We start from the raw sequence: 24,785 nt of genomic DNA, 5'->3' as shown, positions 1-24,785 counted from the left end.
GCCCATCGGGGGTGCTCACCTCGGCCCTGGTTGGTCGCGCGACCCTCGGGCTCCGCCCTGGATGACGACGGGCGGGCGCGCCCCTCCTCCCCTCTGACGAGGTGCGACACGCCTTTCTTCCCCAACCCCTTCTCGTGGCCAATGGCGGCAATTGGATCGGAGGTAATTGGTAATCGAGGGCTCAGCAGTGACGAGAGGGGGAATGGAGGTTTTGGGAATGGGAATGAAGGGAATCTATCTCTTTCACTGGTGCAATGGAGTATTTTCAATTAATGGGAGACACAGCCTTATCCTAAAACACAGAATAAGATATAACTATCGAACATGAATATCCTATGATTGGCTGACCTGTATGCTTGTGGACTATGGGACGCCCTTTTGATCTTACACAGCTCCGGAGGCAGGAGGCACAGCACAACAACAACAACAATAATAATAATAATACAGCCCACAATAAAAAATATATATACAGTCCTCAAATCCAAATACAGTTGGATTACATTGCGTGCCACACTAAAGTAGGTAAAAATTTATCGGGTCGGGACGCCCCGAGGGTAGAGAAGGGTGCAATGTTGCGAATATGGAATTTGGCCTCCATATCCGCTTGTAAATATTCCCCTATTTTCTCCAATACTCCCCAACTTTCCCCAATCCCCCATTCCCTAGTCCCATTGCATGTAAATAACAATCAGTAGAGCCGACCTTCCCCTTATTCCCCCATTAAATGTCGTGCCCAGGTCCACCGCACCACACGTAGACAACTTTCGGACATCTTCCTAGTTATTCTTATTCTATGTCAGTTAAGGCCTCGTCTCCATTAATTATGACTCTTCGTTGCACCAGAATGTGATTATATGGCATCAGTAGTGAGTTTAGGACCTTTCCCATACCTCCTTCCATCTTCTTCCCCAACAATTACAACAACAACAGAGGAGATGGCGGCGGAGCGGGGGAGGATGCGTCCTCACACCGGCTCGATTAGCGCCATTGACCACGCGCTCCACGGGGTTACCACGAAGGGGCTCCTTGTCAGCTCCTCGTCAAGGGCGGAGCCTGGTAAACCCCCCCGCACGCACCCAATGAGAAGCAACGTGCCGATTCCATCTGGGGCGGCGCTAACGAGCCGAGGGCGTGTCACTCCCCGCCGGATACGCGGCCCCGCGCCGGATGTGAGAGAGATGCGCCCCGAGCTGGAGAAAGAAGGACCTGCGAGCGCTGAGAGAGAAAGGCCCGCCTGTGAAACCGCGGCTGTAACATCAATCCTCCTCAGGAGGCAGAGATGGAACATCAATCATCTGTCTTGTCTACCGAGTATAATCGGTAACTTGTGCTGGTGTCAGGAGTGTGGGACCGCTATGCAAAGTCAGGCAGCCTGAAGGCAACTGCAAGGACCAACAGAGGCAAGGGAATACGCAGACGTGTCACTGGCTCTGCCCTCCTACCAGGCAACTGGCACAGTTTCCTCCGTGTCGACGAGAACAAGGAGGAACTCTTCAGCTTTCTGTCTAAGCAGGTCTTGAAATCCAATATGGCGTCAGTAAATCAACTTCTAAGTAGAACCATTCAATTCCTTGACCTCAAGTTTGTACATCCAGACATTAAATTCAAGGCTGTAGCTGGTATAGAACCAGAAATATTTGTAATTAAAGATTTTTAAGCCGCCATTTTGAAATCCAATATGGCGGCCACATTGGGGTGAATTCCAAAGTGGTTCCATATCTGAAAATGTTCTCCATATAATATTCTATCATTCTGCCAAATTTGGTGCTTCCATCACAAAATGCACAATTGGTTTGCTATGCCGCTGCACTATTAGGTGGTTCCTGTGGCACGTCCTGGATTCTTGGAGCTGCCAGTACCATTTCATTTTTTGGGCAGAGGTGGTCTGGGTAGCCATTGGCTTTCAATACCCATTTGAGATGCTTGATCTCTCTCCTTTTGCCCTTCAAGGTGGACGGTATATTCCTTGCCCTTTTTACGAGTGTATTCACCACAGCTCTTTTATGGTGCAGTGGATGGCAAGACGTGAAATCGAGGTAACGCTCGGTCTGGGTGGGTTTCCTATACACTGCGGTACTTAAGCTTCCATTGAGGTTCCTCCTCACCAAGACGTCCAAAAATGGAAGCGACCCATCCTGTTCTTCCTCACAGGTGAATTTGATGGAAGGAAACATTCCACTGATGCCCTCCTGGATTGCATTAACAGCCGTGCTGGGGCAGATGACAAAAGTGTCATCGACATAGCGGTACCAGACACGTGGCTGTGTTGGGAGGGATGGGATGGTGCGTGTTTCCAGCTCTTCCATCACCATATTGGCAACCACCGCAGACACCGGGGAGCCCATCGCAGTGCCGAACACCTGTTTGTAAAATGTGCTGTCAAAGACAAAATAGGTGGAAGACAGACAAGTGCTGAGGAGGTCACAAACGTCATCAACATTCAACTTGTCGGCGGCCTGTTTCCAGCAATCATCCTCCATTAGCCTCTGTCTCGCCACATCAACCGCCAGGGTTGTGGGCACGTTTGTGAATAGAGAAATGACGTCAAATGACACCATGGATTCGTGTGGATGGATCGTGGTGTGTGTTATTTTATCCACAAACTCGGAGCTGTTGCGCAATCCTCGGTCGGTTTTTCCCACGAGGTACTTTAGTATATCGGCCACGAACTTTGACAATGCATAAGATGGTCCATTGATACACGACACTATGACCCGTAACGGAACGTCTTCTTTGTGGATTTTTGGTAACCCATACACTCTGGGAGCGACGCCGTTGCTGCTGTACAATCGCTGGTAGTTTGTGCTCGATAGTCTCCCTGTTCTTTTTAACCTTGCAAGCAGCGAGTTTAACGTGCGTTCTTCCTTCTTCGTTGGATCCTTCGTTATACGTTCATAGGTGTTCGTATCATTCAATAACTCATGCATTTTGTCCTTGTATGTCGAGCGATCCAATAAAGTCCATCTTATGCATTGTCAAAGTTCGTGGCCGATATACTAAAGTACCTCGTGGGAAAAACCGACCGAGGATTGCACAAACAGCTCCGAGTTTGTGGATAAAATAACACACACCACGATCCATCCACACGAATCCATGGTGTCATTTGACGTCATTTCGCTATTCACAAACGTGCCCACAACCCTGGCGGTTGATGTGGCGAGACAGAGGCTAATGGAGGATGATTGCTGGAAACAGGCCGCCGACAAGTTGAATGTTGATGACGTTTGCGACCTCCTCAGCACTTGTCTGTCTTCCACCTATTTTGTCTTTGACAGCACATTTTACAAACAGGTGTTCGGCACTGCGATGGGCTCCCCGGTGTCTGCGGTGGTTGCCAATATGGTGATGGAAGAGCTGGAAACACGCACCATCCCACCCCTCCCAACACAGCCACGTGTCTGGTACCGCTATGTCGATGACACTTTTGTCATCTGCCCCAGCACGGCTGTTAATGCAATCCAGGAGGGCATCAGTGGAATGTTTCCTTCCATCAAATTCACCTGTGAGGAAGAACAGGATGGGTCGCTTCCATTTTTGGACGTCTTGGTGAGGAGGAACCTCAATGGAAGCTTAGGTACCGCAGTGTATAGGAAACCCACCCAGACCGAGCGTTACCTCGATTTCACGTCTTGCCATCCACTGCACCATAAAAGAGCTGTGGTGAATACACTCGTAAAAAGGGCAAGGAATATACCGTCCACCTTGGAGGGCAAAAGGAGAGAGATCAAGCATCTCAAATGGGTATTGAAAGCCAATGGCTACCCAGACCACCTCTGCCCAAAAAATGAAATGGTACTGGCAGCTCCAAGAATCCAGGACGTGCCACAGGAACCACCCAAGGGCTTCTGCGTGCTACCATTTGTGCCACGGGTATCTCAAAGGATTGGCAGGATTTTGAGACCGGTCGGGGTGAGGGTTAACTACCAACCTATATACACCTTGAGACGTGCACTGACCAAGGTCAAAGACAAAAGACTGAAGAATGATTGCACAGGTGTGGTATACACCATTCCATGTGACTGTGGTGGAGAATACATAGGCGAGACTGGAAGAACCTTAGGCCAGCGCATTAATGATCACCACAAGGCCTTTGAGTGTAATCACCCAGAAAGATCTGCTATTGCCAAGCATGGAATAAGGGCGGGCCATATTCCTCTTTGGGACAATGTGAACGTGCTGGCGGCATCCCCGAACCGGGCCAGGAGGCGAATACTGGAGGCCTGGCACACTGGCCAAACGAGGGCACCATTGACAGAGGAGACTGTGGCGTTACCACAGGCATACGGACCTCTCATGCATAAATACACCAGAGAGACACCGATGCGTGGAGGAGGACAAAGACAAAGTGGGACATAGCCGACACAGGCAACACGGACAACAAAACACAATACACCGCTCAAACACGCACAAAACACTTGCAACATAAGCCGAGCATGGGTCCATGGTCACGAGGTCTCGCAACGCAGCTTTGTGATTGGTTGATAGAATAGGCCCACCCCTCCCCCCAGATATATCTGGGAGGAGGTGAACAAGGGAACTTCTCTTGATGAAGGCTAGTGGAGGCTCAGCGCATGCTGGGTTGCTGGCCGAAACGTTGAGTTTTTAAAGACAAAGCTATAGGTTGGAGAACGGAAAAATGGATATCGTGGATATAATTCCCAACTGCCGTTCATTACTTTATATATCTATATATATATATATATATATATATATATATATATATATATATATATATATATATATATATATATATATATATATATATATATATATATATATATATATATATATATATATACGATATCCATATATATATATATATATATACGATATCCATATATATATACGATATCCATATATACGATATCCATATATATATATCGTATATATATATATATATATATATATATATATATATATATATATATACGTATATATGGATATCGTATATATATATATATATACACGATATCCATATATATATATATATATATATATATATATATATATATATATATATATATATATATATACGATATCCATATATACGATATCCATATCTATATATATATATATATATATATATATATATACGATATCCATATATACGATATCCATATATACGATATCCATATATACGATATCCATATATACGATATCCATATATACGATATCCATATATATATATGTATATATATATATATATATATATATATATATATATATATATATATATATATATATATATATATGTATACAGACTTGGCATTTAAAATGGAATATTTTTTTTGTGGGGGTGAACTTACTTTTCAAGATGTCTTAGAACCAAAAGTTCATTGGAATTATGTTGAAATTATTCTAGATTTTGCTAATGTGACCTTTAAAAGAAACAAAAACCACATTTGACATTTCGAAACAAATAAATTGATCTTTGAAAGTGATGTAAACTGATATCGAACTCAATTCATGGACAGTACTGTGTTAAACTTCTGTGCGTTTTCCAGAAGTATCTCTTTATTTTGCACATTTGCCAAATTTTTTGTCAACAAAAACAAAAGTTAAATTATGACTGGGATTACCGACAGTAAAATTAGTTCAGTACTTCGTGTAACCCGCACGAGCATTCAGGAGAGCACGTACACTCGTACACGTTGAGGCATGCTGTTCACGAGATTTGCCAAGGTTTGGACAGGAATCGCTTGCCATGCAGTGACAATAGCCTGCTGCAATTCACGCACAGAGGTCGGCTGCTGGTCCAAGTGGTCGATTTGACGCGTTAATTCTGCCCACAAGTTCTCTATCGGATTCATATCCGGGGACATGGCAGGCCACTCCATATGCTCTACACCACGGTCAGCAAGAAAGTGTTGGATCATGCGAGCACGATGAGGCCGTGCATTGTCATCTTGGAAGACAAAGTTTCCTCAAAAGGCTGCACGAGCAAATGGAAGCAATGTTTCTTCCAGAATGGCCCTGTACTTGAACTGGTTCAGGTTTCCATTCAGAACAACCAGGTCAGTTTTGCCCCCTGCATGAAAAGCAGTCCAAACGGTCACCCCACCACCTCCAGCTTGGACTCTTGGCACTATACAATCTTTGTTGTAGGCTTCATGCACTTGTCTGCGCACTCGGACGTGGCCATCTTGACGATAGACCAGAAATCTAGACTCGTCACTGAAGATCACGTGATTCCAGTGTCCTGGCTGCCATTGACGGTGCTCTCTGGCCCACTGCAATCAGCGCTGGCGGTGTTGTCTGGTCAGCCGTGGCTTTCTCTCTCGCGGGACGCCTGGCACGATAGCCTGCTTGAACCAGTCGTTGGTTGACTAGCCTTCTGGATACGGGCACATTTGTCAGTTGCTGCCACTCAGCCCTAAGCCGATTAGCTGACTTGGTACGGCCATTGCGGACTAACTGGTGCAGCTGGCGATCATCCCTCCTTGTGGTTCTGCGGGGACGTCATGGCCTCGGTATTGGAGTAGGGACACCCCTCTGAGCATTTCGTTTCAGGATCTTTGACACCTGACCTTGAGTGATGCCATACTGCCGAGCAATAGCACGCTCTTTCATGCTGTAATTTCGTAAAGCCACCACTCCATGACAAGCAGCATTGTCGAGTTGACGGACCATCTTCAGAGGAAGCGGCAATAACTTTTGGAGACGTGCAGCAGTTGTTTTCCACTTATACAGAACGCTACAACCCTTGTATACCCGACTGTGAAGCCAATCGTCAAATGCACCTGTCCGTACATTTTGCCACGCCACAGGTGATATAATCCTGTTATTGACTTCTTGCTGCGACAGACAATCAGTGACATGGTTCTTTTAACAAATAAATCACCAAAGTGTAAAAGAAACTCACCAGATTGATATACTGAGTTAAGAAAGTAAACCCAAGTCAAGAAAAAAAAAATATTCCATATTAAATGCCAAGTCTGTATATATATATAATGTTGTGTTTGTGTGCTTCCCCTTCTCTCCCCATCTTGTTTTCCGCTCCCTCTTTTTATATATTTTGTTTGTCTGGTTGATTTGTTTGTGAAGTAAATGTTAGCTCTTTCACGAGCCTCGATTCAGTATACAAAAAAAAAAAAAAGAAAGTCAACCAACGATTGGTTCAAGCAGGCTATCGTGCCAGGCGTCCCCTGAGAAAGCCACGCCTGACCAGACAACACCGCCAGCGCCGATTGCAGTGGGCCAGAGAACACCGTCAATGGCAGCCAGGACACTGGAATCATGTGATCTTCAGTGACGTGTCTAGATTTCTGGTCTATCGTCAAGATGGCCGCGTCCGAGTGTGCAGACAAGTGCATGAAGCCTACAACAAAGATTGTATAGTGCCAAGAGTCCAAGCTGGAGGTGGTGGGGTGACCGTTTGGGCTGCTTTTCATGCAGGGGGCAAAACTGACCTGGTTGTTCTGAATGGAAACCTGAAGCAGTTCAAGTACAGGGCCATTCTGGAAGAAACATTGCTCCCATTTGCTCGTGCAGCCTTTCGAGGAAACTTTGTCTTCCAATATGACAATGCACGGCCTCATCGTGCTCGCATGATCCAACACTTTCTTGCTGACCGTGGTGTAGAGCATATGGAGTGGCCTGTCATGTCCCCGGATATGAATCCGATGGAGAACTTGTGGGCAGAACTAACGCGTCAAATCGACCACTTGGACCAGCAGCCGACCTCTGTGCGTGAATTGCAGCAGGCTATTGTCACTGCATGGCAAGCGATTCCTGTCCAAACCTTGGCAAATCTCGTGAACAGCATGCCTCAACGTGTACGTGCTCTCCTGAATGCTCGTGGGGGTTACACGAAGTACTCAACTGTAATTTTACTGTCCGTAATCCCAGTCGTAATTTAACTTTTGTTTTTGTTAAAAAAAAATTTGGCTAATGTGCAAAATAAAGAGATACTTCTGGAAAACATACAGAAGTTTAACACAGTACTGTCCATGAATTGAGTTTGATATCAATTTACATCACTTTCAAGGATCAATTTATTTGTTTTGAAATGTCAATGTGGTTTTTGTTTCTTTTAAAGGTCACATTAACAAAATCTCGAATAATTTCAACATAATTCCAATGAACTTTTGGTTCTAATACATCTTGAAAAGTAAGTTCACCCCCACAAAAAAAATATTCCATATTAAATGCCAAGTCTGTATATTAGGGTGGTCCACAGATATATGTTATATTTACTACTATTAAAAATCCATGCTCCACAAGGCTGCCCTTGTTCCTATGTTTCTAAAGATCAAAAGAACCAAATATGAGGTCAATTGGAACTTATTTAGAGGTTGCTCAAAAAATAACATTTTTAATTTATCCTGTTTTTTTCAGATGGCAGAAACTCGCAGCTCTTCCACAGTTTGGTTGCTGGGCAAGTCTGAAAAGGAAATAATATGTGGGGGACTACCAACCAAAGGACAAACATTGGAGAAAATGGTGTACCATCACATACAAGAACACCATACAGTTTGTGAAAGTGCCAAACTTAGTGTACAAGCTGTGTGTGCATACTGGGAGAAAGCACGAATTCCAGTGCAGAGAGTAGATTCCTGTGAGCGCCAACTTTTGAAGTTGTATGATGCCTACAAACTGGTAAAGAAAAATAGAACCAAGGCATTCGAAAACTACAGAGTGAAGGAGCAGATGTTCAAAGATGATCTTCAATCCCTCTTCGATATCTCACCAAATGATGCGCTTGAGAAAATGACGAATGAAGAAGACAAAGCATTTCTTATCATGCAGCGTGAGGATCCCTCAAGTTCACGTATGGGATCTGTGGACAACACTCTGGCAGTGAAGGAGAACAGAAAGCGTATCAGGCTTTTTTTTTTTTTTTTTTTTTTTTTTTTTTGTATACAAGATCGAGGCTCGTGAAAGAGCGAACAATAATCACACAAAAAGACAAACCGACACACAAAACACAAAAAACAAGGGGAGCGGCAGACAAGATGGGGAGAGAGGGGGAAGGACACAAAAGAGAGGGGGAAGAGGGGGAAGGACACAAACACAACATTTGAGAGCAGGGACATCGGGAGGACTTGGTGGGAGGTGGGAGAGGAATAAAACATATGAACACTGCAAGGACTCTGGGGTGAATTACCGGGGGTAGAAAAGATCAAGGTTTTCGATGGGGGAAGATAAGAGATGGTGGTGAACAGCTGTTTTAAAGACCTGGAGGGAGGAGTGGGATTGAAGGGAGTGGGGGAGTTTGTTCCAGAGGCAGGAGAAAAGGGGAATGAAAGAGTGAAGGTGAGCAGAGAGCCTAGACTTTGGCAGTTTAACCATAAGAGGGTTGCAGGCAGATCTTGTGCGACCTGAAGGAATATTGGGGGGACAGAGCACAGAGAGAGCTGGGGGAGCAAGGCCGGAGAGGAGTCGGTAGAAGACAGAAAGACCACCAACCTGCCTGCGGTGAGTGAGTGAAAGGCCCTCGGTGTTGACTACATCGCAGGAGATTCCAATGATTCTGAAAGCTTTGGCCTCAACAGCGTGAAGCCGAGCAAGGTGTGAGGCAGGAGCACCAGCCCAGAGGGGGGAACAGTATTCCATTGAGCTGCGGATGAAAGCCTTGTATGTGGTGAGGAGCTCAGGTGTGCCAAGGAAGGACTTCGCACGACGGAGGATGCCCAGTCGGCGACTGGCTTTGGAGGCCAGCTTGGAAATGTGGTTTTCCCAAGAAAGATCATGGCAGATAGTGAGACCCAAAAGCTTGAGCGACAGAACTTCTTGGAGCGACAGGCTTGAGAATGAAGATAAAATAAAAGAAGAAACATGCTGCTGAGACTAACAGCAATGCAATCTGTTCCATCAACATCGGCTGTGGTTGATGATGATGATGTTGATGAGTCTGAGATTGAAAGCTCCGATTCAGGGGACAATGAATTCAAACTCCAAAGTCCATCTTCTGCCAAACAGGCTAAAAAGGCTCCCATCAAGGTGATCACTCCAGCAATAGTGGCAACTCTGGACAGACTAAATCTCTCAGATCGGCGTGCTATGTTTGTGGCCAGTGCTTTTGCAAAATCTCTTGGTCATACCATTGAAGACATTTCTCTGTCACACAGTGGCATTCGTCGTGCTCAAAGAAGTCGGCAATGTTTTGAAACACAAGTTTCTGAAAACAATGTTACGTAAAATCATTCAAATTATGTGTATTTTGATGTTTTTGTATGCAGATGATCTGGTGTTGATTGCGGAAAGTATGGATGGACTGAAGGAAAAGATGAACAAGTGGAAGGAATGTATAGAGACAAAAGGTCTGAAGGTGAATATCGGAAAGACGAAGGTGATGGCAAGTGGTAAAGCATGTGGTGAGGTGGAAAGAACTGGGAAGTGGCCCTGTGCTGTGTGCAGGAAGGGTGTCGGAGTGAACTCCATTCAATGTGCAATGTGCGCTGAGTGGGTTCATCAAAAATGTAGTGATCTGAGAGCGTCATTAAGCAGTGTGGCAGCTACATTCAAATGTAAGGTGTGCACAGAGGGAGCTGCACATGGAGGAAATGTTGAGTTGGATCTTGGAGACGGCGTGAAGCTGGAAGGTGTGAAAACATTTTGCTACCTCGGAGACATGCTGAATGGAGAAGGTGGATCAGAATCGGCAACGGTTGCTCGAGTGAAATGTGCATGGAAGAAGTTTCGGGAACTGAGTAGCGTGCTGATGAGGAGGGTAGTGTCGTTGAAGCGAAAGGGAAAGGTGTATGCTGCATGTGTGAGAAGTGTTATGATTTATGGGAGCAAGACATGGGTAATGAACGTCGAGCAGCAACAAAGGTTGGAAAGGGTGGAAAGGGTGGAAATGCGAATGGTTCGGTGAATGTGCGGAGTATCGTTGAGAGAGAGGAAGACAAATGATGAATTGCGAAAGATGATGGGAATAGAGCCTGTGATTGATGCTGTGAAGAGGAACAGGTTGAGATGGCTTGGTCATGTGTTGAGGAAGGATGAAAGTGACTGGTTGAGAAGAGTGATGGAAATGAATGTAGAAGGAAGTAGAGGACGGGGAAGATCGAGAAAGACTTGGCTAAAGATGGTGGAAGAAGAAATGCGGGCAAGGGGGTTAACAAGGAGAGATGCAGAAAATAGGGCAAGATGGAGAAGATTGTCATGGGGACCGCAAGGCTAACCCCCGCTCTAGCAGGGAAAATGGCCTTAAAATGCATGTTGTGTTGTTTTGTTGATGTTTACTTTGTTTTAATTGTTCTGATAGATTTGTTTTATCGTCTCTGATAGATATTTTATATTTTCTGATGGATGATTTGTTTTTTCCGATAAATGATTTATTGTCAAATTAATACATGAATGTTTAATCTACTGTTTTGTTTTTAGCCACGTCGCAGACGCTGCTCATAGAGTGCCCTCTGCTGTTGTTGTTGTTGTTCTTCTTCTTCTTGTTGTTCTTGCAGAGAAGACAAAACCTCAAAGCTCCACCCATTCTGGGAACCATAGCTCCACCCATTGTGGGAGAGGCTTCATATAAACAAATATCCACCATTTTATTAACTTGCATAGCTTTGAGGCCTGTTTTGTAGGCCCGTGGTGTCTTGCTCTCTCACACAGTTTTCTTTCAAATCAAATTCGATATATCATTTCATTTTTCACAGTCGCCAAGATAGTTTTAGACTCGGTTGAAAAAAAACGTGAAGAAAATCCGATGAAAGTTGCCCTTTATAGAACGAAATGAATTCTCAAAGGCCTGTAACTTCAAGTCCATTGAGATATTTTTTTTTTAAATCGTGGCATGGTCAGTCATACACCGCCCGAAATAACAGACGGGAAAATGCCGAGATATATTAAAAATTCGTCCATTTGATGACAATCGTCACGATGAAATATTTAATTTATACGTCATCACAATAATGTGGAGAGAGGAGCATAGCTTCGTTCACGTGTCGCCACACATGGGAAATTGCCGAGATATATTTTTTTTAAATCGCGGCATGGTCAGTCATACACCACCTGAAATAACAGACGGGAAAATGCCGAGATATATTAAAAATTCGTCGCCACACACGGGAAATTGCCGAGATATATTTTCACTTTGCACAAAAATAACATCAAGTAATCGAATCAATAGGAATGTCCTGTGCCTATAACATCGACGTTATAGGCACAGCTGCATCTAGGCATTGTGTAACATCGACGCGGCTTTTGTTTTAATTAAAACTTTTTGTACTTGTTAATCTTAATTTGACTACATGAATGAACATTGAACAATTGAACATACATGTACATTGTACAATGGTACATTGTACATAATTATTTATTAGTTTACAAACAAACAACAACAATAACAATAATACATAATTTGAGTAATTGAAAATAGATAATTATCTATGAATTAATGTATGATGCTAAAAATTCTGTATCTTATTGTTCATTAAAATTTGTCAACATTTTGAGCAACCTCTAAAAATATTGTCCAATCATGCTCAAATTTTCACAACAAACTACTTTCTTCAATAGGAATAGGGGCAGGCTTGTGGAGAAATGAAAATCCAATCTTCAAATTCTTGGACCACCCTAATATATATATAATAAATATAATATATATATAGCTCTAGGAAGAGTCCTGGTTGTTCCAAACTTCTCTATTTAAGAATTATGGAGGCCACTGTGCTCTTGGGAACCTTCAATGCAGCAGAATTTTTTTTTGTAGGCTTCCCCAGATCTGTGCCTCGACACAATCCTGTCTCTGAGCTCTGCAGGCAGTTCCTTCGACCTCATGGCTTGGTTTTTGCTCTGATATGCATCGTCAGCTGTGAGACCTTATATAGACAGGTGTGTGCCTTTCCAAATCATGTCCAATCAATTGAATTTACCACAGGTGGTCTCCAATCAAGGTGTAGAAACATCTCAAAGATGATCAAGAGAAATGGGAGGCACCTGAGCTAAATTTCAAGTGTCATAGCAAAGGGTCTGAATTATTATGTCAATGTGATATTTCAGTTTTTTCTTTTTAATAAATTTGCAAAACTTTCTAAAATCCTGTGTTCTCTTTGTCATTATGGGGTGTTGAGTGTAGATTGATGAGGGAAAAAATGAATTTAAACGATTTCAGCATAAGGCTGCAACATAACAAAATGTGAAAAAAGTGAAGGGGTCTGAATACTTTCTGAATGCACTGTATATACATTATACATATATATATATATATATATATATATATTCAAAATGGTGACAGAGAACATGGGATGCGTGGTTAAGGTTGAGAGGTGGGGACAAATGCAGGGGTTGGATAACATGGATACAGAAGCACAATTTGGGGGGTGGGGTGGTTTAGCTGGTGTAGACACATTCATCATTTTGGATGGGTGATGATCTGAGATGATGGTAAACAGATATCTTCAAGACGTATAGAGAAGAGTGAGATTGAAGAGAATGTGGAAGTTAAGACCACAGATGAGAATAAAGAGGACCAAATGAGTGGAGGTGAGCAGTGATCTTGGATTTTGGAGTTTCACTTGAAGAGGGTTGCTGGTGGACCATATGCGCTCAGTCGATTACAGGGGTGGGGGAGGGAGAGAGGGACCTATTGGTAATGGCAAAGTGATAGGCCCGTCAATTCAGCTTCATCACAGGAGATTACAATGATCTTGAAAGTCTTGGTTTCCATGGCGTCATGCCGAGCAAGGTGTGAGGCAGGGGCACCAGCTCAGAGGGGAGAGCAGTATTTTATCAAGTTGTGGATTCATCAACCGTATTCATCAATTTTGTCGTTGGATAAGAGTTCAGGTGTGCCAAGGAAGGATTTGGTAGGATGACTTTGTAGAACGATGACGGATGCCCAGTCAGCAGCTCGCTTTGGAGTCCAACTTTGAAATGTGGTTTGCCCAAGAAAGATCATGGCTGATAGTGAGACCCAGGATTTTAAATGACTGATCTTCCTCAAGATGTTTGTTAAGAAAGTCAGTAGATAGGAGGAATTCCTTTCGGCCTGATGGTCCTTTAAGAGGGAGACAGTTAGAGTGTGAGATTTGTGGGAATTGAAGGACATATACCAAGTGTTTGTTGAGCTTTTGATTTTGTCAAGGTCTGAAGAGAGAAAAGAGGCTACAACTTACCTGTCTGAAGGATGAGGGCCATCATGGCAGAGAGTGGAGTCATCAGCAAAGAGGTAAATGCCAGACTTTATGCCAGGGATGCTTGAGTGCATTTAAAGCTTGAGACATGTCTAGAGACTTCCTTAACCTCATGTCTGACATTGTGGGTCTCCATCCATTGTTAGGAGAGTAGAAGCAGCATGTCCATGGTCGAGTGATATGGTCTGAATCTGAATTGATGATCTGAGATGAGGTTATTGGAGAAAAGGAATGATTTTATGTCAACTGCAGTGATGGATTCCTTGACTTTGCAGATGATTGGAAGTAAGGTAATGGGTCTAGATTTAAGGGGATTCATTTTTGCACCTTTTCAATGTAATGCAGTGATGTTGGTTGATTTCCAAGCAGATGGAAAATGACCACCTAGGGCAAGTGTTAGGGTGAAAGGGCAGAGAGAGAAAGTGCAAGAGCAGCAGAGTCGTTTTTTAGGACAGTGAGCTGATGCCGTCCAGTCCAGCTGGAGAATCAGAACTGAGTATTGCCAGAAACTTCTCCACCTTCTCAGTTATAAACGACACAGAGTCCATGAGCAGTTGCATGTGACTAGGAAGGACGGGTACAGAAAGTTAGTCATAAAGGATATTGCCGACCCTGCAGTTGCTAAAATTATTGCTTCACACCACAAGAGAGGCAAAGACCAGTTCCAGTCAAAGACCAGTTCCAGTCAAAGACCAGTTCCAGTCAAAGACCAGTTTCATTCAAAGACCAGTACATGCGAGGTGAATTCCCAAGAGATGACAACAAGACAAAGCTTTCAACTTTCTTGCAGAGAAAATATCTGAAGCACGTACTTATGATAAGCACAGTCATCATGACAAAGTGAGAAGATGCCATTAGCAATCAGATGACCTCCCTAGACAATGTGGCCACATGCACACATGAAGAGGTCGACACATGGCAGACACAAGAGGCAGACACATGGATTTTCATATATGCCAGACATTCAGCAATGGAGGGCATCAAGGCACTCATGATCAAAGTGAACGATACTGATGTGGTAGTCATTGCCATATCCGTTCCATCATCCCTGAAGGACCATGGCAGGAGCAAATGCGGATTGGCTTTGGCCAAGGAGCAAACTCTCATTGGATTCGAGTGCATGAGGTAGTCTCCACAATTGGGGCAGAGAGTGTCAATATAATCCCATTCTTCCATGCTTGCAGTGGATGTGACATTGTTTCCATTTTCTATGGCAAGGGGAAGAAATTGGTATGGCAGACATGGAACATGTGTGATGAGGTCTCAACACCTCCACAAAACTCAGTCAGCATCCACCAAAAGTTGATTATGAGGAAGTGCAGATCCTAAAGAAGTTTGTGGTGGTCATATACAGTCACATGAAAAAGTAAGTCCACCCCATGTAAAGTTTTGACTTTTTCAACATATTTCAACATACAGCTATTTGATCTTCATTTCAACAATATTGATAGATAAAGGTGATATAACAAATATCATGAAACATTTACATTTTGTAGTCCATTGTATAATTTAAATAAACATAAATGCAAATTTCGTATGTGGAAAAAGTAAGTACTGTGAGAAATAGTAGAAACTCCACAGTACGAGCAGGGCATCTCATTTGCATTAAATAAATAATCGGGAGATTAAATCAGACGCGGACGTAGCTTCAGGAGGATCGATCTTTCATTTTCGACCAACAAAGGCCTTCTTCTTCGTCGTCCCCAAGTTCAGCGGAAGTCCATTTATATATATATATATATATATATATATATATATATATATATATATATATATATATATATATATATATATATATATATATATGTATGTATGTATATATATATATATATATATATATATATATATATATATATATATATCAGTTACTATGCGATTTCATACCATCAGTGGTGAACCGCCATTAAGGTATCCCATCCAGCTATGCTGTACCTTAATGGGAGCGATAAGTACCATCTGCCACATGGCACATTATCTCTGGTATCCACTCATATGGAATCGTCTGGATGCAGCCGGGAGCAACCAATCCAAATATATCTTCAGTTCTCCAGCTTTCAATGAGCGCATGTAATGACGTCACTGCCATGTACATATGCTCTGCCAGTCAAGCTCTCAAGAGAACCCTCCTCTGAAGACACTGGATATTTGATTTGGATTGGTTGCTCCCGGCTGCATCCAGACGATTCCATATAATGAGTGGATACCAGAGATAATGTGCCATGTGGCAGATGGTACTTATCGCTCCCATTAAGGTACAGCATAGCTGGATGGGATACCTTAATGGCGGTTCACCACTGATGGTATGAAATCGCATAGTAACTGGTATATAACCGAAAGGTTTTCAGTCATAAGTGTATGCAGGACTCACTGCGTTGCCCCGATGAGCCCCAAAAGGGCAAAACCAGGTCAGTAACTGTGAGTTTTACATACACTTATGACAGTATCTGAACTAAGATCAAAATTCTGCTCTGTCGGAGGGTTCTCTTGAGAGCTTGACAGGTGTACTTACTTTTTCACGTGACTGTATGACAGGTCCAGCACAGGTATAAGTGCCAATGATGCCAGGCTGGATCTGTTTGATCGAAAGCAGAGGTCATACGACTCGATCCCTTCAACCCAGTCTGCTCTTAAGGAACCTGCAAAGCATGCTGCCTACCAGGTAGGAATCATCTGGGGTCAGACGACTGTCCCCCAGCCAGACAACTAATGTCCTGCTGACTGAGAATGGATCAAGCAAGGTGAAAAGTGGGAAATATTCTGGACTACCATTCCATCAATCGCAACAAGTTGCCAGGAACTAAGCAAGTGTCGCTGCAAGAAAGAATGTAGTAAGAGGTGCAAATGTTTTCGCTGCGGTCTCACATGCACAGCACTATGAAGCTGTATGTGCCAGGAGTAGAAAGAGATACATTGACTAATTCAATGATATAAATTCAGTGCAAAAAATAAATTAATATGAACTTTGCACGCAGTATAGATTATTGCACAATATTAAGTCAATTTTAGTGTTGAAAATAGACATTCATGGAGAAAAGTGCAGCCATATTGGATGCAAATCTTGACAAAATGCAGCTATCTTGGATGTTCAGGAACATATGGAGGGTGTAAAATTGACAAAATTGGTTTCAGCTGGATCATAAACAACTCAGCTTTATCACTTATGTATCAAAAATGGACACAAGTAAATAAATTGGCAGCCATCTTGGAAAAAATGGCCACCATTTTGAAATTTCAGTTGGTTCATCGCTTGGAATATCAAGTTGCCCGTGACGGTGCGGATTTCTAAACAGGGCAGGGATGGAGATGGCAAAAATGAAAACGGCATTTTCTGTCATCGAGCCGGCAAGCTGAGAGCAACAATTCACATATATTGCCACATTTGATGCAATTTAAATGCTCTAATGGCGGTGAGGTGCTCCATTTGAAACTGTTTGTTCGATATGTGTAGCTGTTTGATGCCTCGGGTCCATAATAAAAACTTGTATTGGTGTCAACGCCAGTGACCATGGAAATTAATAGTAGGATTGAAGAATGGCCAGAAGAGAATATCCATGCCAAGTTTCCTATTTGTATCATTATTTCAAAGACATTTTCTGTTATCTGCTCTACTAAGATGGCTATGACTGTCCATTTACCACAAATTACCTTCCATCAACAGCACTTACCACTGGGCCAGGTGGTCCAACTTCTCCAGGGGAACCAGGTTGCCCTTGATCACCCTGCATACAAATAGCAAACAAATAAATGTAAAATAATCAATGACGACAATGCCAATAGTTTGAAATATGAACTCTACAGCCAATTTTAACAGGTTGATTTAAAGGTAAACCGTTTTACTGATTATTGCGAGTTCACTGTGCAAAAACGGAAATTCCTAATTCACAATTTGGTTCTCACTGAATGTCCTGGAATTCCTCGGAGCCCTTCTGTCCCAGGCTTTCCGTGTGGACCTTGAGCCCCAGAATGGCCTGCAAGTCCCGGTGGGCCAGTGAGACCGAGCTCCCCCTTCAAGAAAAAGGTAGGTGGGGAGGAGATTGGGGGAGATTGGTGGGGATGGGTAGGGGTGAGATGGAGGGAACAGTGTGTCAAAGGAGCTAATTACAGTGATTAAAGGATCATGGATGGGATGTAGATAAATCAAAGGCAGGAGAAAGACAGAAAATAGACAACAGTGTATTTTTATACGAATTAGAAGGACATTAGTAAACAGAGGACAAACACATCTGGCGTGCTGGATTTAAAGCTGGGCTCACAACATCCTGAGGCAGGGGTCCAGATGAAATCGCTTACCTGTATATTTAACAATCTGTAAAATTATACTTTTCGTAAAAGGCTTTGCTTTGAATTAATTAGTCCTTTAAATTCCAAAGGACAATCTCTGCTTTATGCAAATACAATACCTTGGCTCCTTTATCACCCTTTCTTCCTTCCATTCCCTGGTGACCAACTGGACCCTGGTTGGAGATACCACAAACACGTGGATGAGATATTTGGTATCAGCAAATGGCAGCTTGCAAATTGCCAAACATACTATCGCATTAGAGGCTCAATAACGTGATATATCTCTGCGCCAGGACTTAAAGTCCTGAGAACAGCCCCGTGATCTTTTAACTAAATAAACACCACACTGTGATGGTGAACTGTGTTGGCGTATTCATCCTTAACGTGTACCCAATTAAACCAATGGCGGTTCAAAGTGTATGGGAAAACTCGGTACAAAGCTTCACTTGAGATATAGTTTTTATAAATAAAACTATGTGGGATCGGGGAGGCCAAGACAAACAATAACGGAACAAACCAGCGAGTATAAGACACAATGAAAGGGCAACACTTAACAGGAACAAAAACAGTACTAAATAGGTGAGGGCGAGACTACCGGAAGTAAGCTGTAACACGTGCCCTTTTGTGGTTTGTTTTCAACGTATCCAATCACGTGACTGTTGTCGCGAAGGGTGCACTAACCGGAAGTTACGTAGTTCCGCGGGCGCCTATTAACACAACCCCTACTTTTCCAACTAAATATGGAATCGACACACCCAAACTAAGGGGTGAGGAGAGGACTTGTGGAGGTATGTGCAGGTTGGCAAGGTGTGGGGCTGAAGGCAGAGGCAATGATGTCCCTGTCCGGAGATCGTTCTTACAGCCGCAAGGAGTCTCTCACCAAGGGCCCTGCCTGCCCCAAGGACAAGTGAAGCGAGCATGCAGAGCGAGGAGAAGAACTGTGTCGAGCGGAAGTCTGAACGAGCTGCCCCTCAAATGACCAAAGTATCTCGAGAGCCACACACACACATATCAACCTGAGTCCTTCCTCTTCTTTACGTTCCTCCCCTTCCACCCCAAGCTCTGCAACCACTGACCGCCGGCAGGATATCATAAAAATGTATGGGGCCAGCCAATTCAGAGGTTCTGCAGCTCATTATTACGACATGGTTTGCTGACGTGCTCATAGCACTTTGAGCGTCTATATTTGAGCGCACATTCAAAGCGTACCCGCCTTTCTAATTGCCTACAAGATCTTTCCCTGCCTCACTAAAATAATGTTTTTACACATACAATATTATCCCTATAGCTGCACTGTCTATAAATTACATACGCTGCCTCCTCAGTGTCACATTGGACTCACTCTGATACTTTCCCTGTTTTCAAAAGTAAATCTACGCTCACGAAGCACACAGACCATGTTATTCTCACAGCAATCTAGCTATGGAACCCTCCCACCCCCATTTCCACTTAATATATTATTAGGTCTTTATATTCACAAGCATCTGGGATGTCACCTTCAACTGTTATTTGGAACTAAGCCTTGACTGACTTGAGGAGAAGCTGAAGGAGACAGGACTTTATACTCCTATATTGGAAAGGAGACTATTCTAATAGAGATGCTTAAAATAATGAAGGGTGTGGATGAGATAGGTGAAGTGGAGTGTTCAGCAGAGTGGACGGTATGAGGACGAGGGGCCACAGCTTGAGGGTAAAGAAGATGAGAGAGGAGAGTTTTAAGGCAGAAGTCTCTCAATTGGAGAGTGGTTAATGCATGGAATGGTCTCACTGGAAAGATAAGGGCAGTGGGAGGGGAATGGATTGGTTAAAATGGGAATTAGACAGGCAACTAAATGTATTGAAGATAGAGGGGTATGGGAATATTGCCAGGACTTGTAGGTAGCTTGTGTAATGATGGGTGATGGATACTGGAGTTGGTGGGCTGAATGGCCTCCCCCCAGTGCCAAAAGTTCCTTGTGTGTATGTTTGTGTAATTTAAATTCTCAGGAATGTCACTTTTGGCAGGACAAAGTAAAATACTTCAACAAGAATGTCATGCTGGTTAAGAACTTCGATTCCCGAGTGAGTTATCCTGCGACTTTAACTCAATCCAAATATTAAGACAAACACAGCATGCTTGTCAGGTGTTTCCATGTTTGGATGAGCTTGTTAGTTTTTGTTTAAGCCCAGTTATAAGACAATTTTGACTGACATTTAGTCTGGCTTTTCAATCAAATGGAGTTGCATCATTCACTATAACAAGCACCTTTTTCCTATCGAAGATTTCTCGTAAATTTGGCAGGTGTCTGACAAAGTGAAATGACAAATGATAGTTTATGCTTGGGCTGACTTCTGAACATATACAAAGTTTATTTCTAATTAAAAGTTCAACCTTGAAATGGAAAACATTGGAAATACGAACACGAATATGCAAGGAGGTCACTGTTCTGTCACTTCCAGGTGACCATGATATGAACTCCTTTTTCACGATGATGACTTTTGATACACTAGGTGTGCCTTCCAGTCACTTCACTGATGGGTTTGATCAAATGACACATGTTGCACTTCACAAACATATTGCAGGTCTTTCTGTGGATCTCAATGATGATGTAAAATGATGCACTCTTCCTAGCTCTTCCTTTAGCCTCGAACATGATGTACACACACACACAAAAAAAAGTTAAACACATGTTAAAAGGATCATTTATAACATGTAATTGTTGTTGCTGTTGTCGTCATGCTGTGGTTGTTGTTTTTGGTTCTTCCATATTCTTTTATATATTTTTCTATTACTTTGAGAAATATTATATGTACTATTGTGTGCTCCTTCCGTGTCCTTCAAAAGGGTTCCTGCTGTATTAGAATATTAAATGTGAACGTTGAAACTGCTGCATTGATCTCCCATTCATGCTTCTTCGATATCCCATAAAGACGGTCTTTTAAAACAGGCATCTTCATGCTTAAATGGACACAAAATTTTGTTCGAAGTAAATCAATTATGAGCTTTAAAAACAAGGATAATGAATACTAGCTAACGTACTTGGCACTGCCCAGGGAAATTCAATTAAATAATCTAGTAATAAAATTTGTGTTGAAAACAAATCACGAGAACCTCAACATACGATCTTCACAATACATATTACTCGATCGTACCCAGGAAAAAACCCAGGCAGTGTATAAGCACATGACTCGATCAAGGCCTGAAGGCCAATGATCTACTTTTATCTGGAGTCAATTTTTTTTATCCAAACATTGCCCTTGACCTTCCTCTGGCCGAAAGAGGAGGCCATGCAAAGTTTGGTCACACTGGTTACTGCAGGGTCCAAATGCATAAATTAACAAAGAAACAAACAAACTTTCTTTCTTATATATTAGATCATTATATATTAGATAGCAGAGTACCCACCTTATGGGTGGGTCAAGGTATAGTCTGTGTTTTGCAAGAATCGATAGATGTTTGTGTGGTGTATGCTTAAAAGGTTTGAGATAGTCTAAAGTTCTAAACGGTACATTCTAATCGCAGGTAAGTGTCGCAGAGGTCGAAAGCATCAAATATCTCAAGCATGTACAAAGGGTCTGAAAATGTCCAAGCAGTCTAAAGCTCTAAATGGTGAAGGGTCCAAGCTATCTCATCCATCTGGAAGGTTTAAGGGGTATAAATGGTGTTAAGGTCTCAGGGGGTCTAAAGTGACTTAAGGGGTGTAAATGTCAAAAGGTTTTTGGGGTCGAAAGAGAATAAAAGGTCTAAAAGGTGAAGGTATCTAAAAGGTGTCTAAAGTGTCGAATGGGTCGAAAGGGTCCAAAGGTAAATGGGATATTAAGGGTCTTGAAAGATCTTACAAGTCTTTGGGGTCTTCGAGGTCTTACGGGTCTTCAACTTTGTCGGGGCCTTTGGTGTCTTCGGGGTAGGGGTCTTAAGGGTTTTCGAGTTCTTAAGGGGTCTAATCTCTCAAGCATGTAATCTAATCTCTCAAGCATGTAAAAAGCATGTAAAATGAGTATTAGAGGTATTTGGGGTTTTAAAGTTTGAGGTGGTGCATGAAAATAACCTTCGGACAATCCCCGGGTTAGACTTGGCCTGTGTGCCAAATTTGGTGGTTGTCAGCCCAGCAGTCTTTGCAAAAAACGCAAAGTCAGACGGACTGACAGATAGACAGACATGTGACAATTTTATTTATTAGATTGGACTTCCAACATTACCATTTTTATTATTCTACGACAACAGGAACCACGACCTTAAAGCTCGAAGTCCTGCTTCCTTTTCGCGTGACGGACGGATGCCTCTCCTTTTAGTAATAGATAGATGGAGTTTTTGTTCAGCTTGTGTAAGAACTATATGCCATCAATACCAACACATTCCCTGCCCCTCTTGCTCTCCCTCCCCGCCCCTCCCCCACCTCAACAATGCTGCGGCAATATTAAATCAAGCAATTGACCAACAACTCATCACACTATATATATCATGACCTTGACCTCATTAAATACCAATTACTAACCTTCACCAACACTGACTCAAAGAGACTAGGAGAAGGGATTTCCACAACAGTACATTTGAGCAACATGGTGTGAAGTCAAATATTCTGTCAAATCTGCAACATTAAACTTGCACTGCATTTAAAAATAAAATCTGTACTCATGGTTATTTTATCATCTGCACCATAGATACTGTGAAGGTTTTCAGAGACACTGGGGAGGCACATACCAACACATTAGGGAGCCCTTGTGAAGTTATCTCTGCAGTATATTGTGTAGTGTTTGTGGTGTGGTGTGTTTGTATAGAAGACTCAAACCCATTTAAGATTCTACTGTTTTCCATCTAAATTCTCTTTGTATCTCTATCTCTGTATCTCTGTGTCTCTGTCTGTCTCTATCTCTGTCTCTCTTATAAGCACTCTCCAGACCTCTGTAGTGCATCCATACACACGATAGAACCACCTTTAGAGGCCATTTTTCCCCGCAGAGCAGGGGTTGGCCTTTTTCGGGCACCGTGGTCCCCCTTTTTTGAAGCAATGTTTTATGGTCGGATGCCCTTCCTGCCGCCAACCCTGTTAGTCGCCTCTTGCGACACACAGGGAATTACCAGTGAGCTGGTACTCAATTTGCCGACCTCAGAAGGATGACAGGCTGAGTCAACCCCCCTGGCGTTAATTCAACGATCGACCGGGATTCAAACCCAGGATCCTAGGATCCCAAGACGGCACACTAACCGTTAAGCCAACACCAGCCTTCCCATACACACTATATGACACTCAACATTACATCAGCATTACAAAACCAACAGTACAATCAGTGATCCACGAAAGAGCAGCACAAAGGACCTTGGACCCACGCATTGAGGGGGTCTTGTTCTCTTGGGTCTTGTTCCAAGCGTGCAACACATTTTTCTGCCATCGGAGATTTTCTGCTGGCACAACTGCTTTGACTTGGATTTCTTGCTTATTCCTTTGGTAATATTGCTCTTGATGATTTCTATTCAACTTAGATGGCCTTGGTTTTTGAGGCATCTCAATTTTCCAAACAAAAAAACATCAACTGTCACCCTAGCTAACAATACCCATGACCAACCCACACACCCCTCTCCACCTCCCCCCAACCCCCCTCCACCATACCTTCACAATCCCGCTTCAACCGTCACCCAAGCTGACAATACCCGTGACAACCCCACACCCCTCCCGTCACAATCCCCTATCAACTATCACCCTAGCTAACAATACTTACAACAACCCACACCATCCCTCCACAATCCCCCTTCAACCGTCACCCTATCTAACAATACCCATGACCACCCCAACACCTCCCCCCACTCCACCTTCCCCCAACAAACCCTCATCAACCGTCACGCTAGCTAACAAAACCCATAACAACCCCACACCCCACCCCCACTCTGCCATCCCCCCACAATCCCCCTTCAACCATCACCCTAGCTAACAATACCCACGACCACCCCACACCCCTCCACCCCCACCATATCCGAATCCAAGCTCTCAATGCACCGTCTCTCTATGTACTGTTGCCGGAATGATCACGGTGAGTTCTCAATGTGACATCACTGGCAAACTCGAAAATCGACAGTCTAGGGTTTTTTTTCGGCACTTTGTGGTTGACAAAGAAAAAAAAATTCATTCAAATTAGACAGTGATTTATAATTGCCAATGGTTTTTCAGAAAATTGTTTTTGTGCTTGGGTTCCTGTTTAAGGCTCTGCTGGGTCTTCAGGGGTCTTTTCAGTCTTCTGGGTCTTGAGAAACTTTTGGGTCTTCATGGTCTTTTCAGTCTTTGGGGTATTTTCAGTCTTTGGGATCTTTAAGGGTCTTTGGGGTCATTTCGGTCTTCTATGTATTTTGGGTCTTTGGGGTCCATTGGTTATTTGGGATCTTTTAGGTCTTTGGGGCCTTTTGGGTCTTCAGGGTATTTTGGGTCCTTTGGGTCCTCTTGGTCTTTT

At 43.1% G+C, this 24,785-nt stretch overlaps 1 protein-coding gene across 1 annotated transcript in view; it reads right to left on the bottom strand.

Annotated features, from left to right (window-relative positions):
• LOC137433197 (uncharacterized) overlaps nt 1-24,785 on the bottom strand; it is a 726,873-nt gene that overhangs the window by 113,825 nt on the left and 588,263 nt on the right. Inside the window, exons 51-53 of the mRNA XM_078784000.1 lie at nt 18,485-18,538; nt 17,982-18,089; nt 17,750-17,803 (exon numbers count right to left, since the gene is read on the bottom strand). Of these exons, the coding sequence (XP_078640126.1) occupies nt 17,750-17,803; nt 17,982-18,089; nt 18,485-18,538 (216 nt within the window). The remainder of the gene's footprint in view (nt 1-17,749; nt 17,804-17,981; nt 18,090-18,484; nt 18,539-24,785) is intronic.

Source organism: Myxine glutinosa, chromosome 8 (genome assembly GCF_964187855.1).
Source record: "Myxine glutinosa chromosome 8, kmMyxGlut1.1, whole genome shotgun sequence".
NCBI classification, from domain to species: Eukaryota; Metazoa; Chordata; class Myxini; order Myxiniformes; family Myxinidae; genus Myxine; species Myxine glutinosa.
This window is presented reverse-complemented; position numbering and strand designations above follow the sequence as displayed.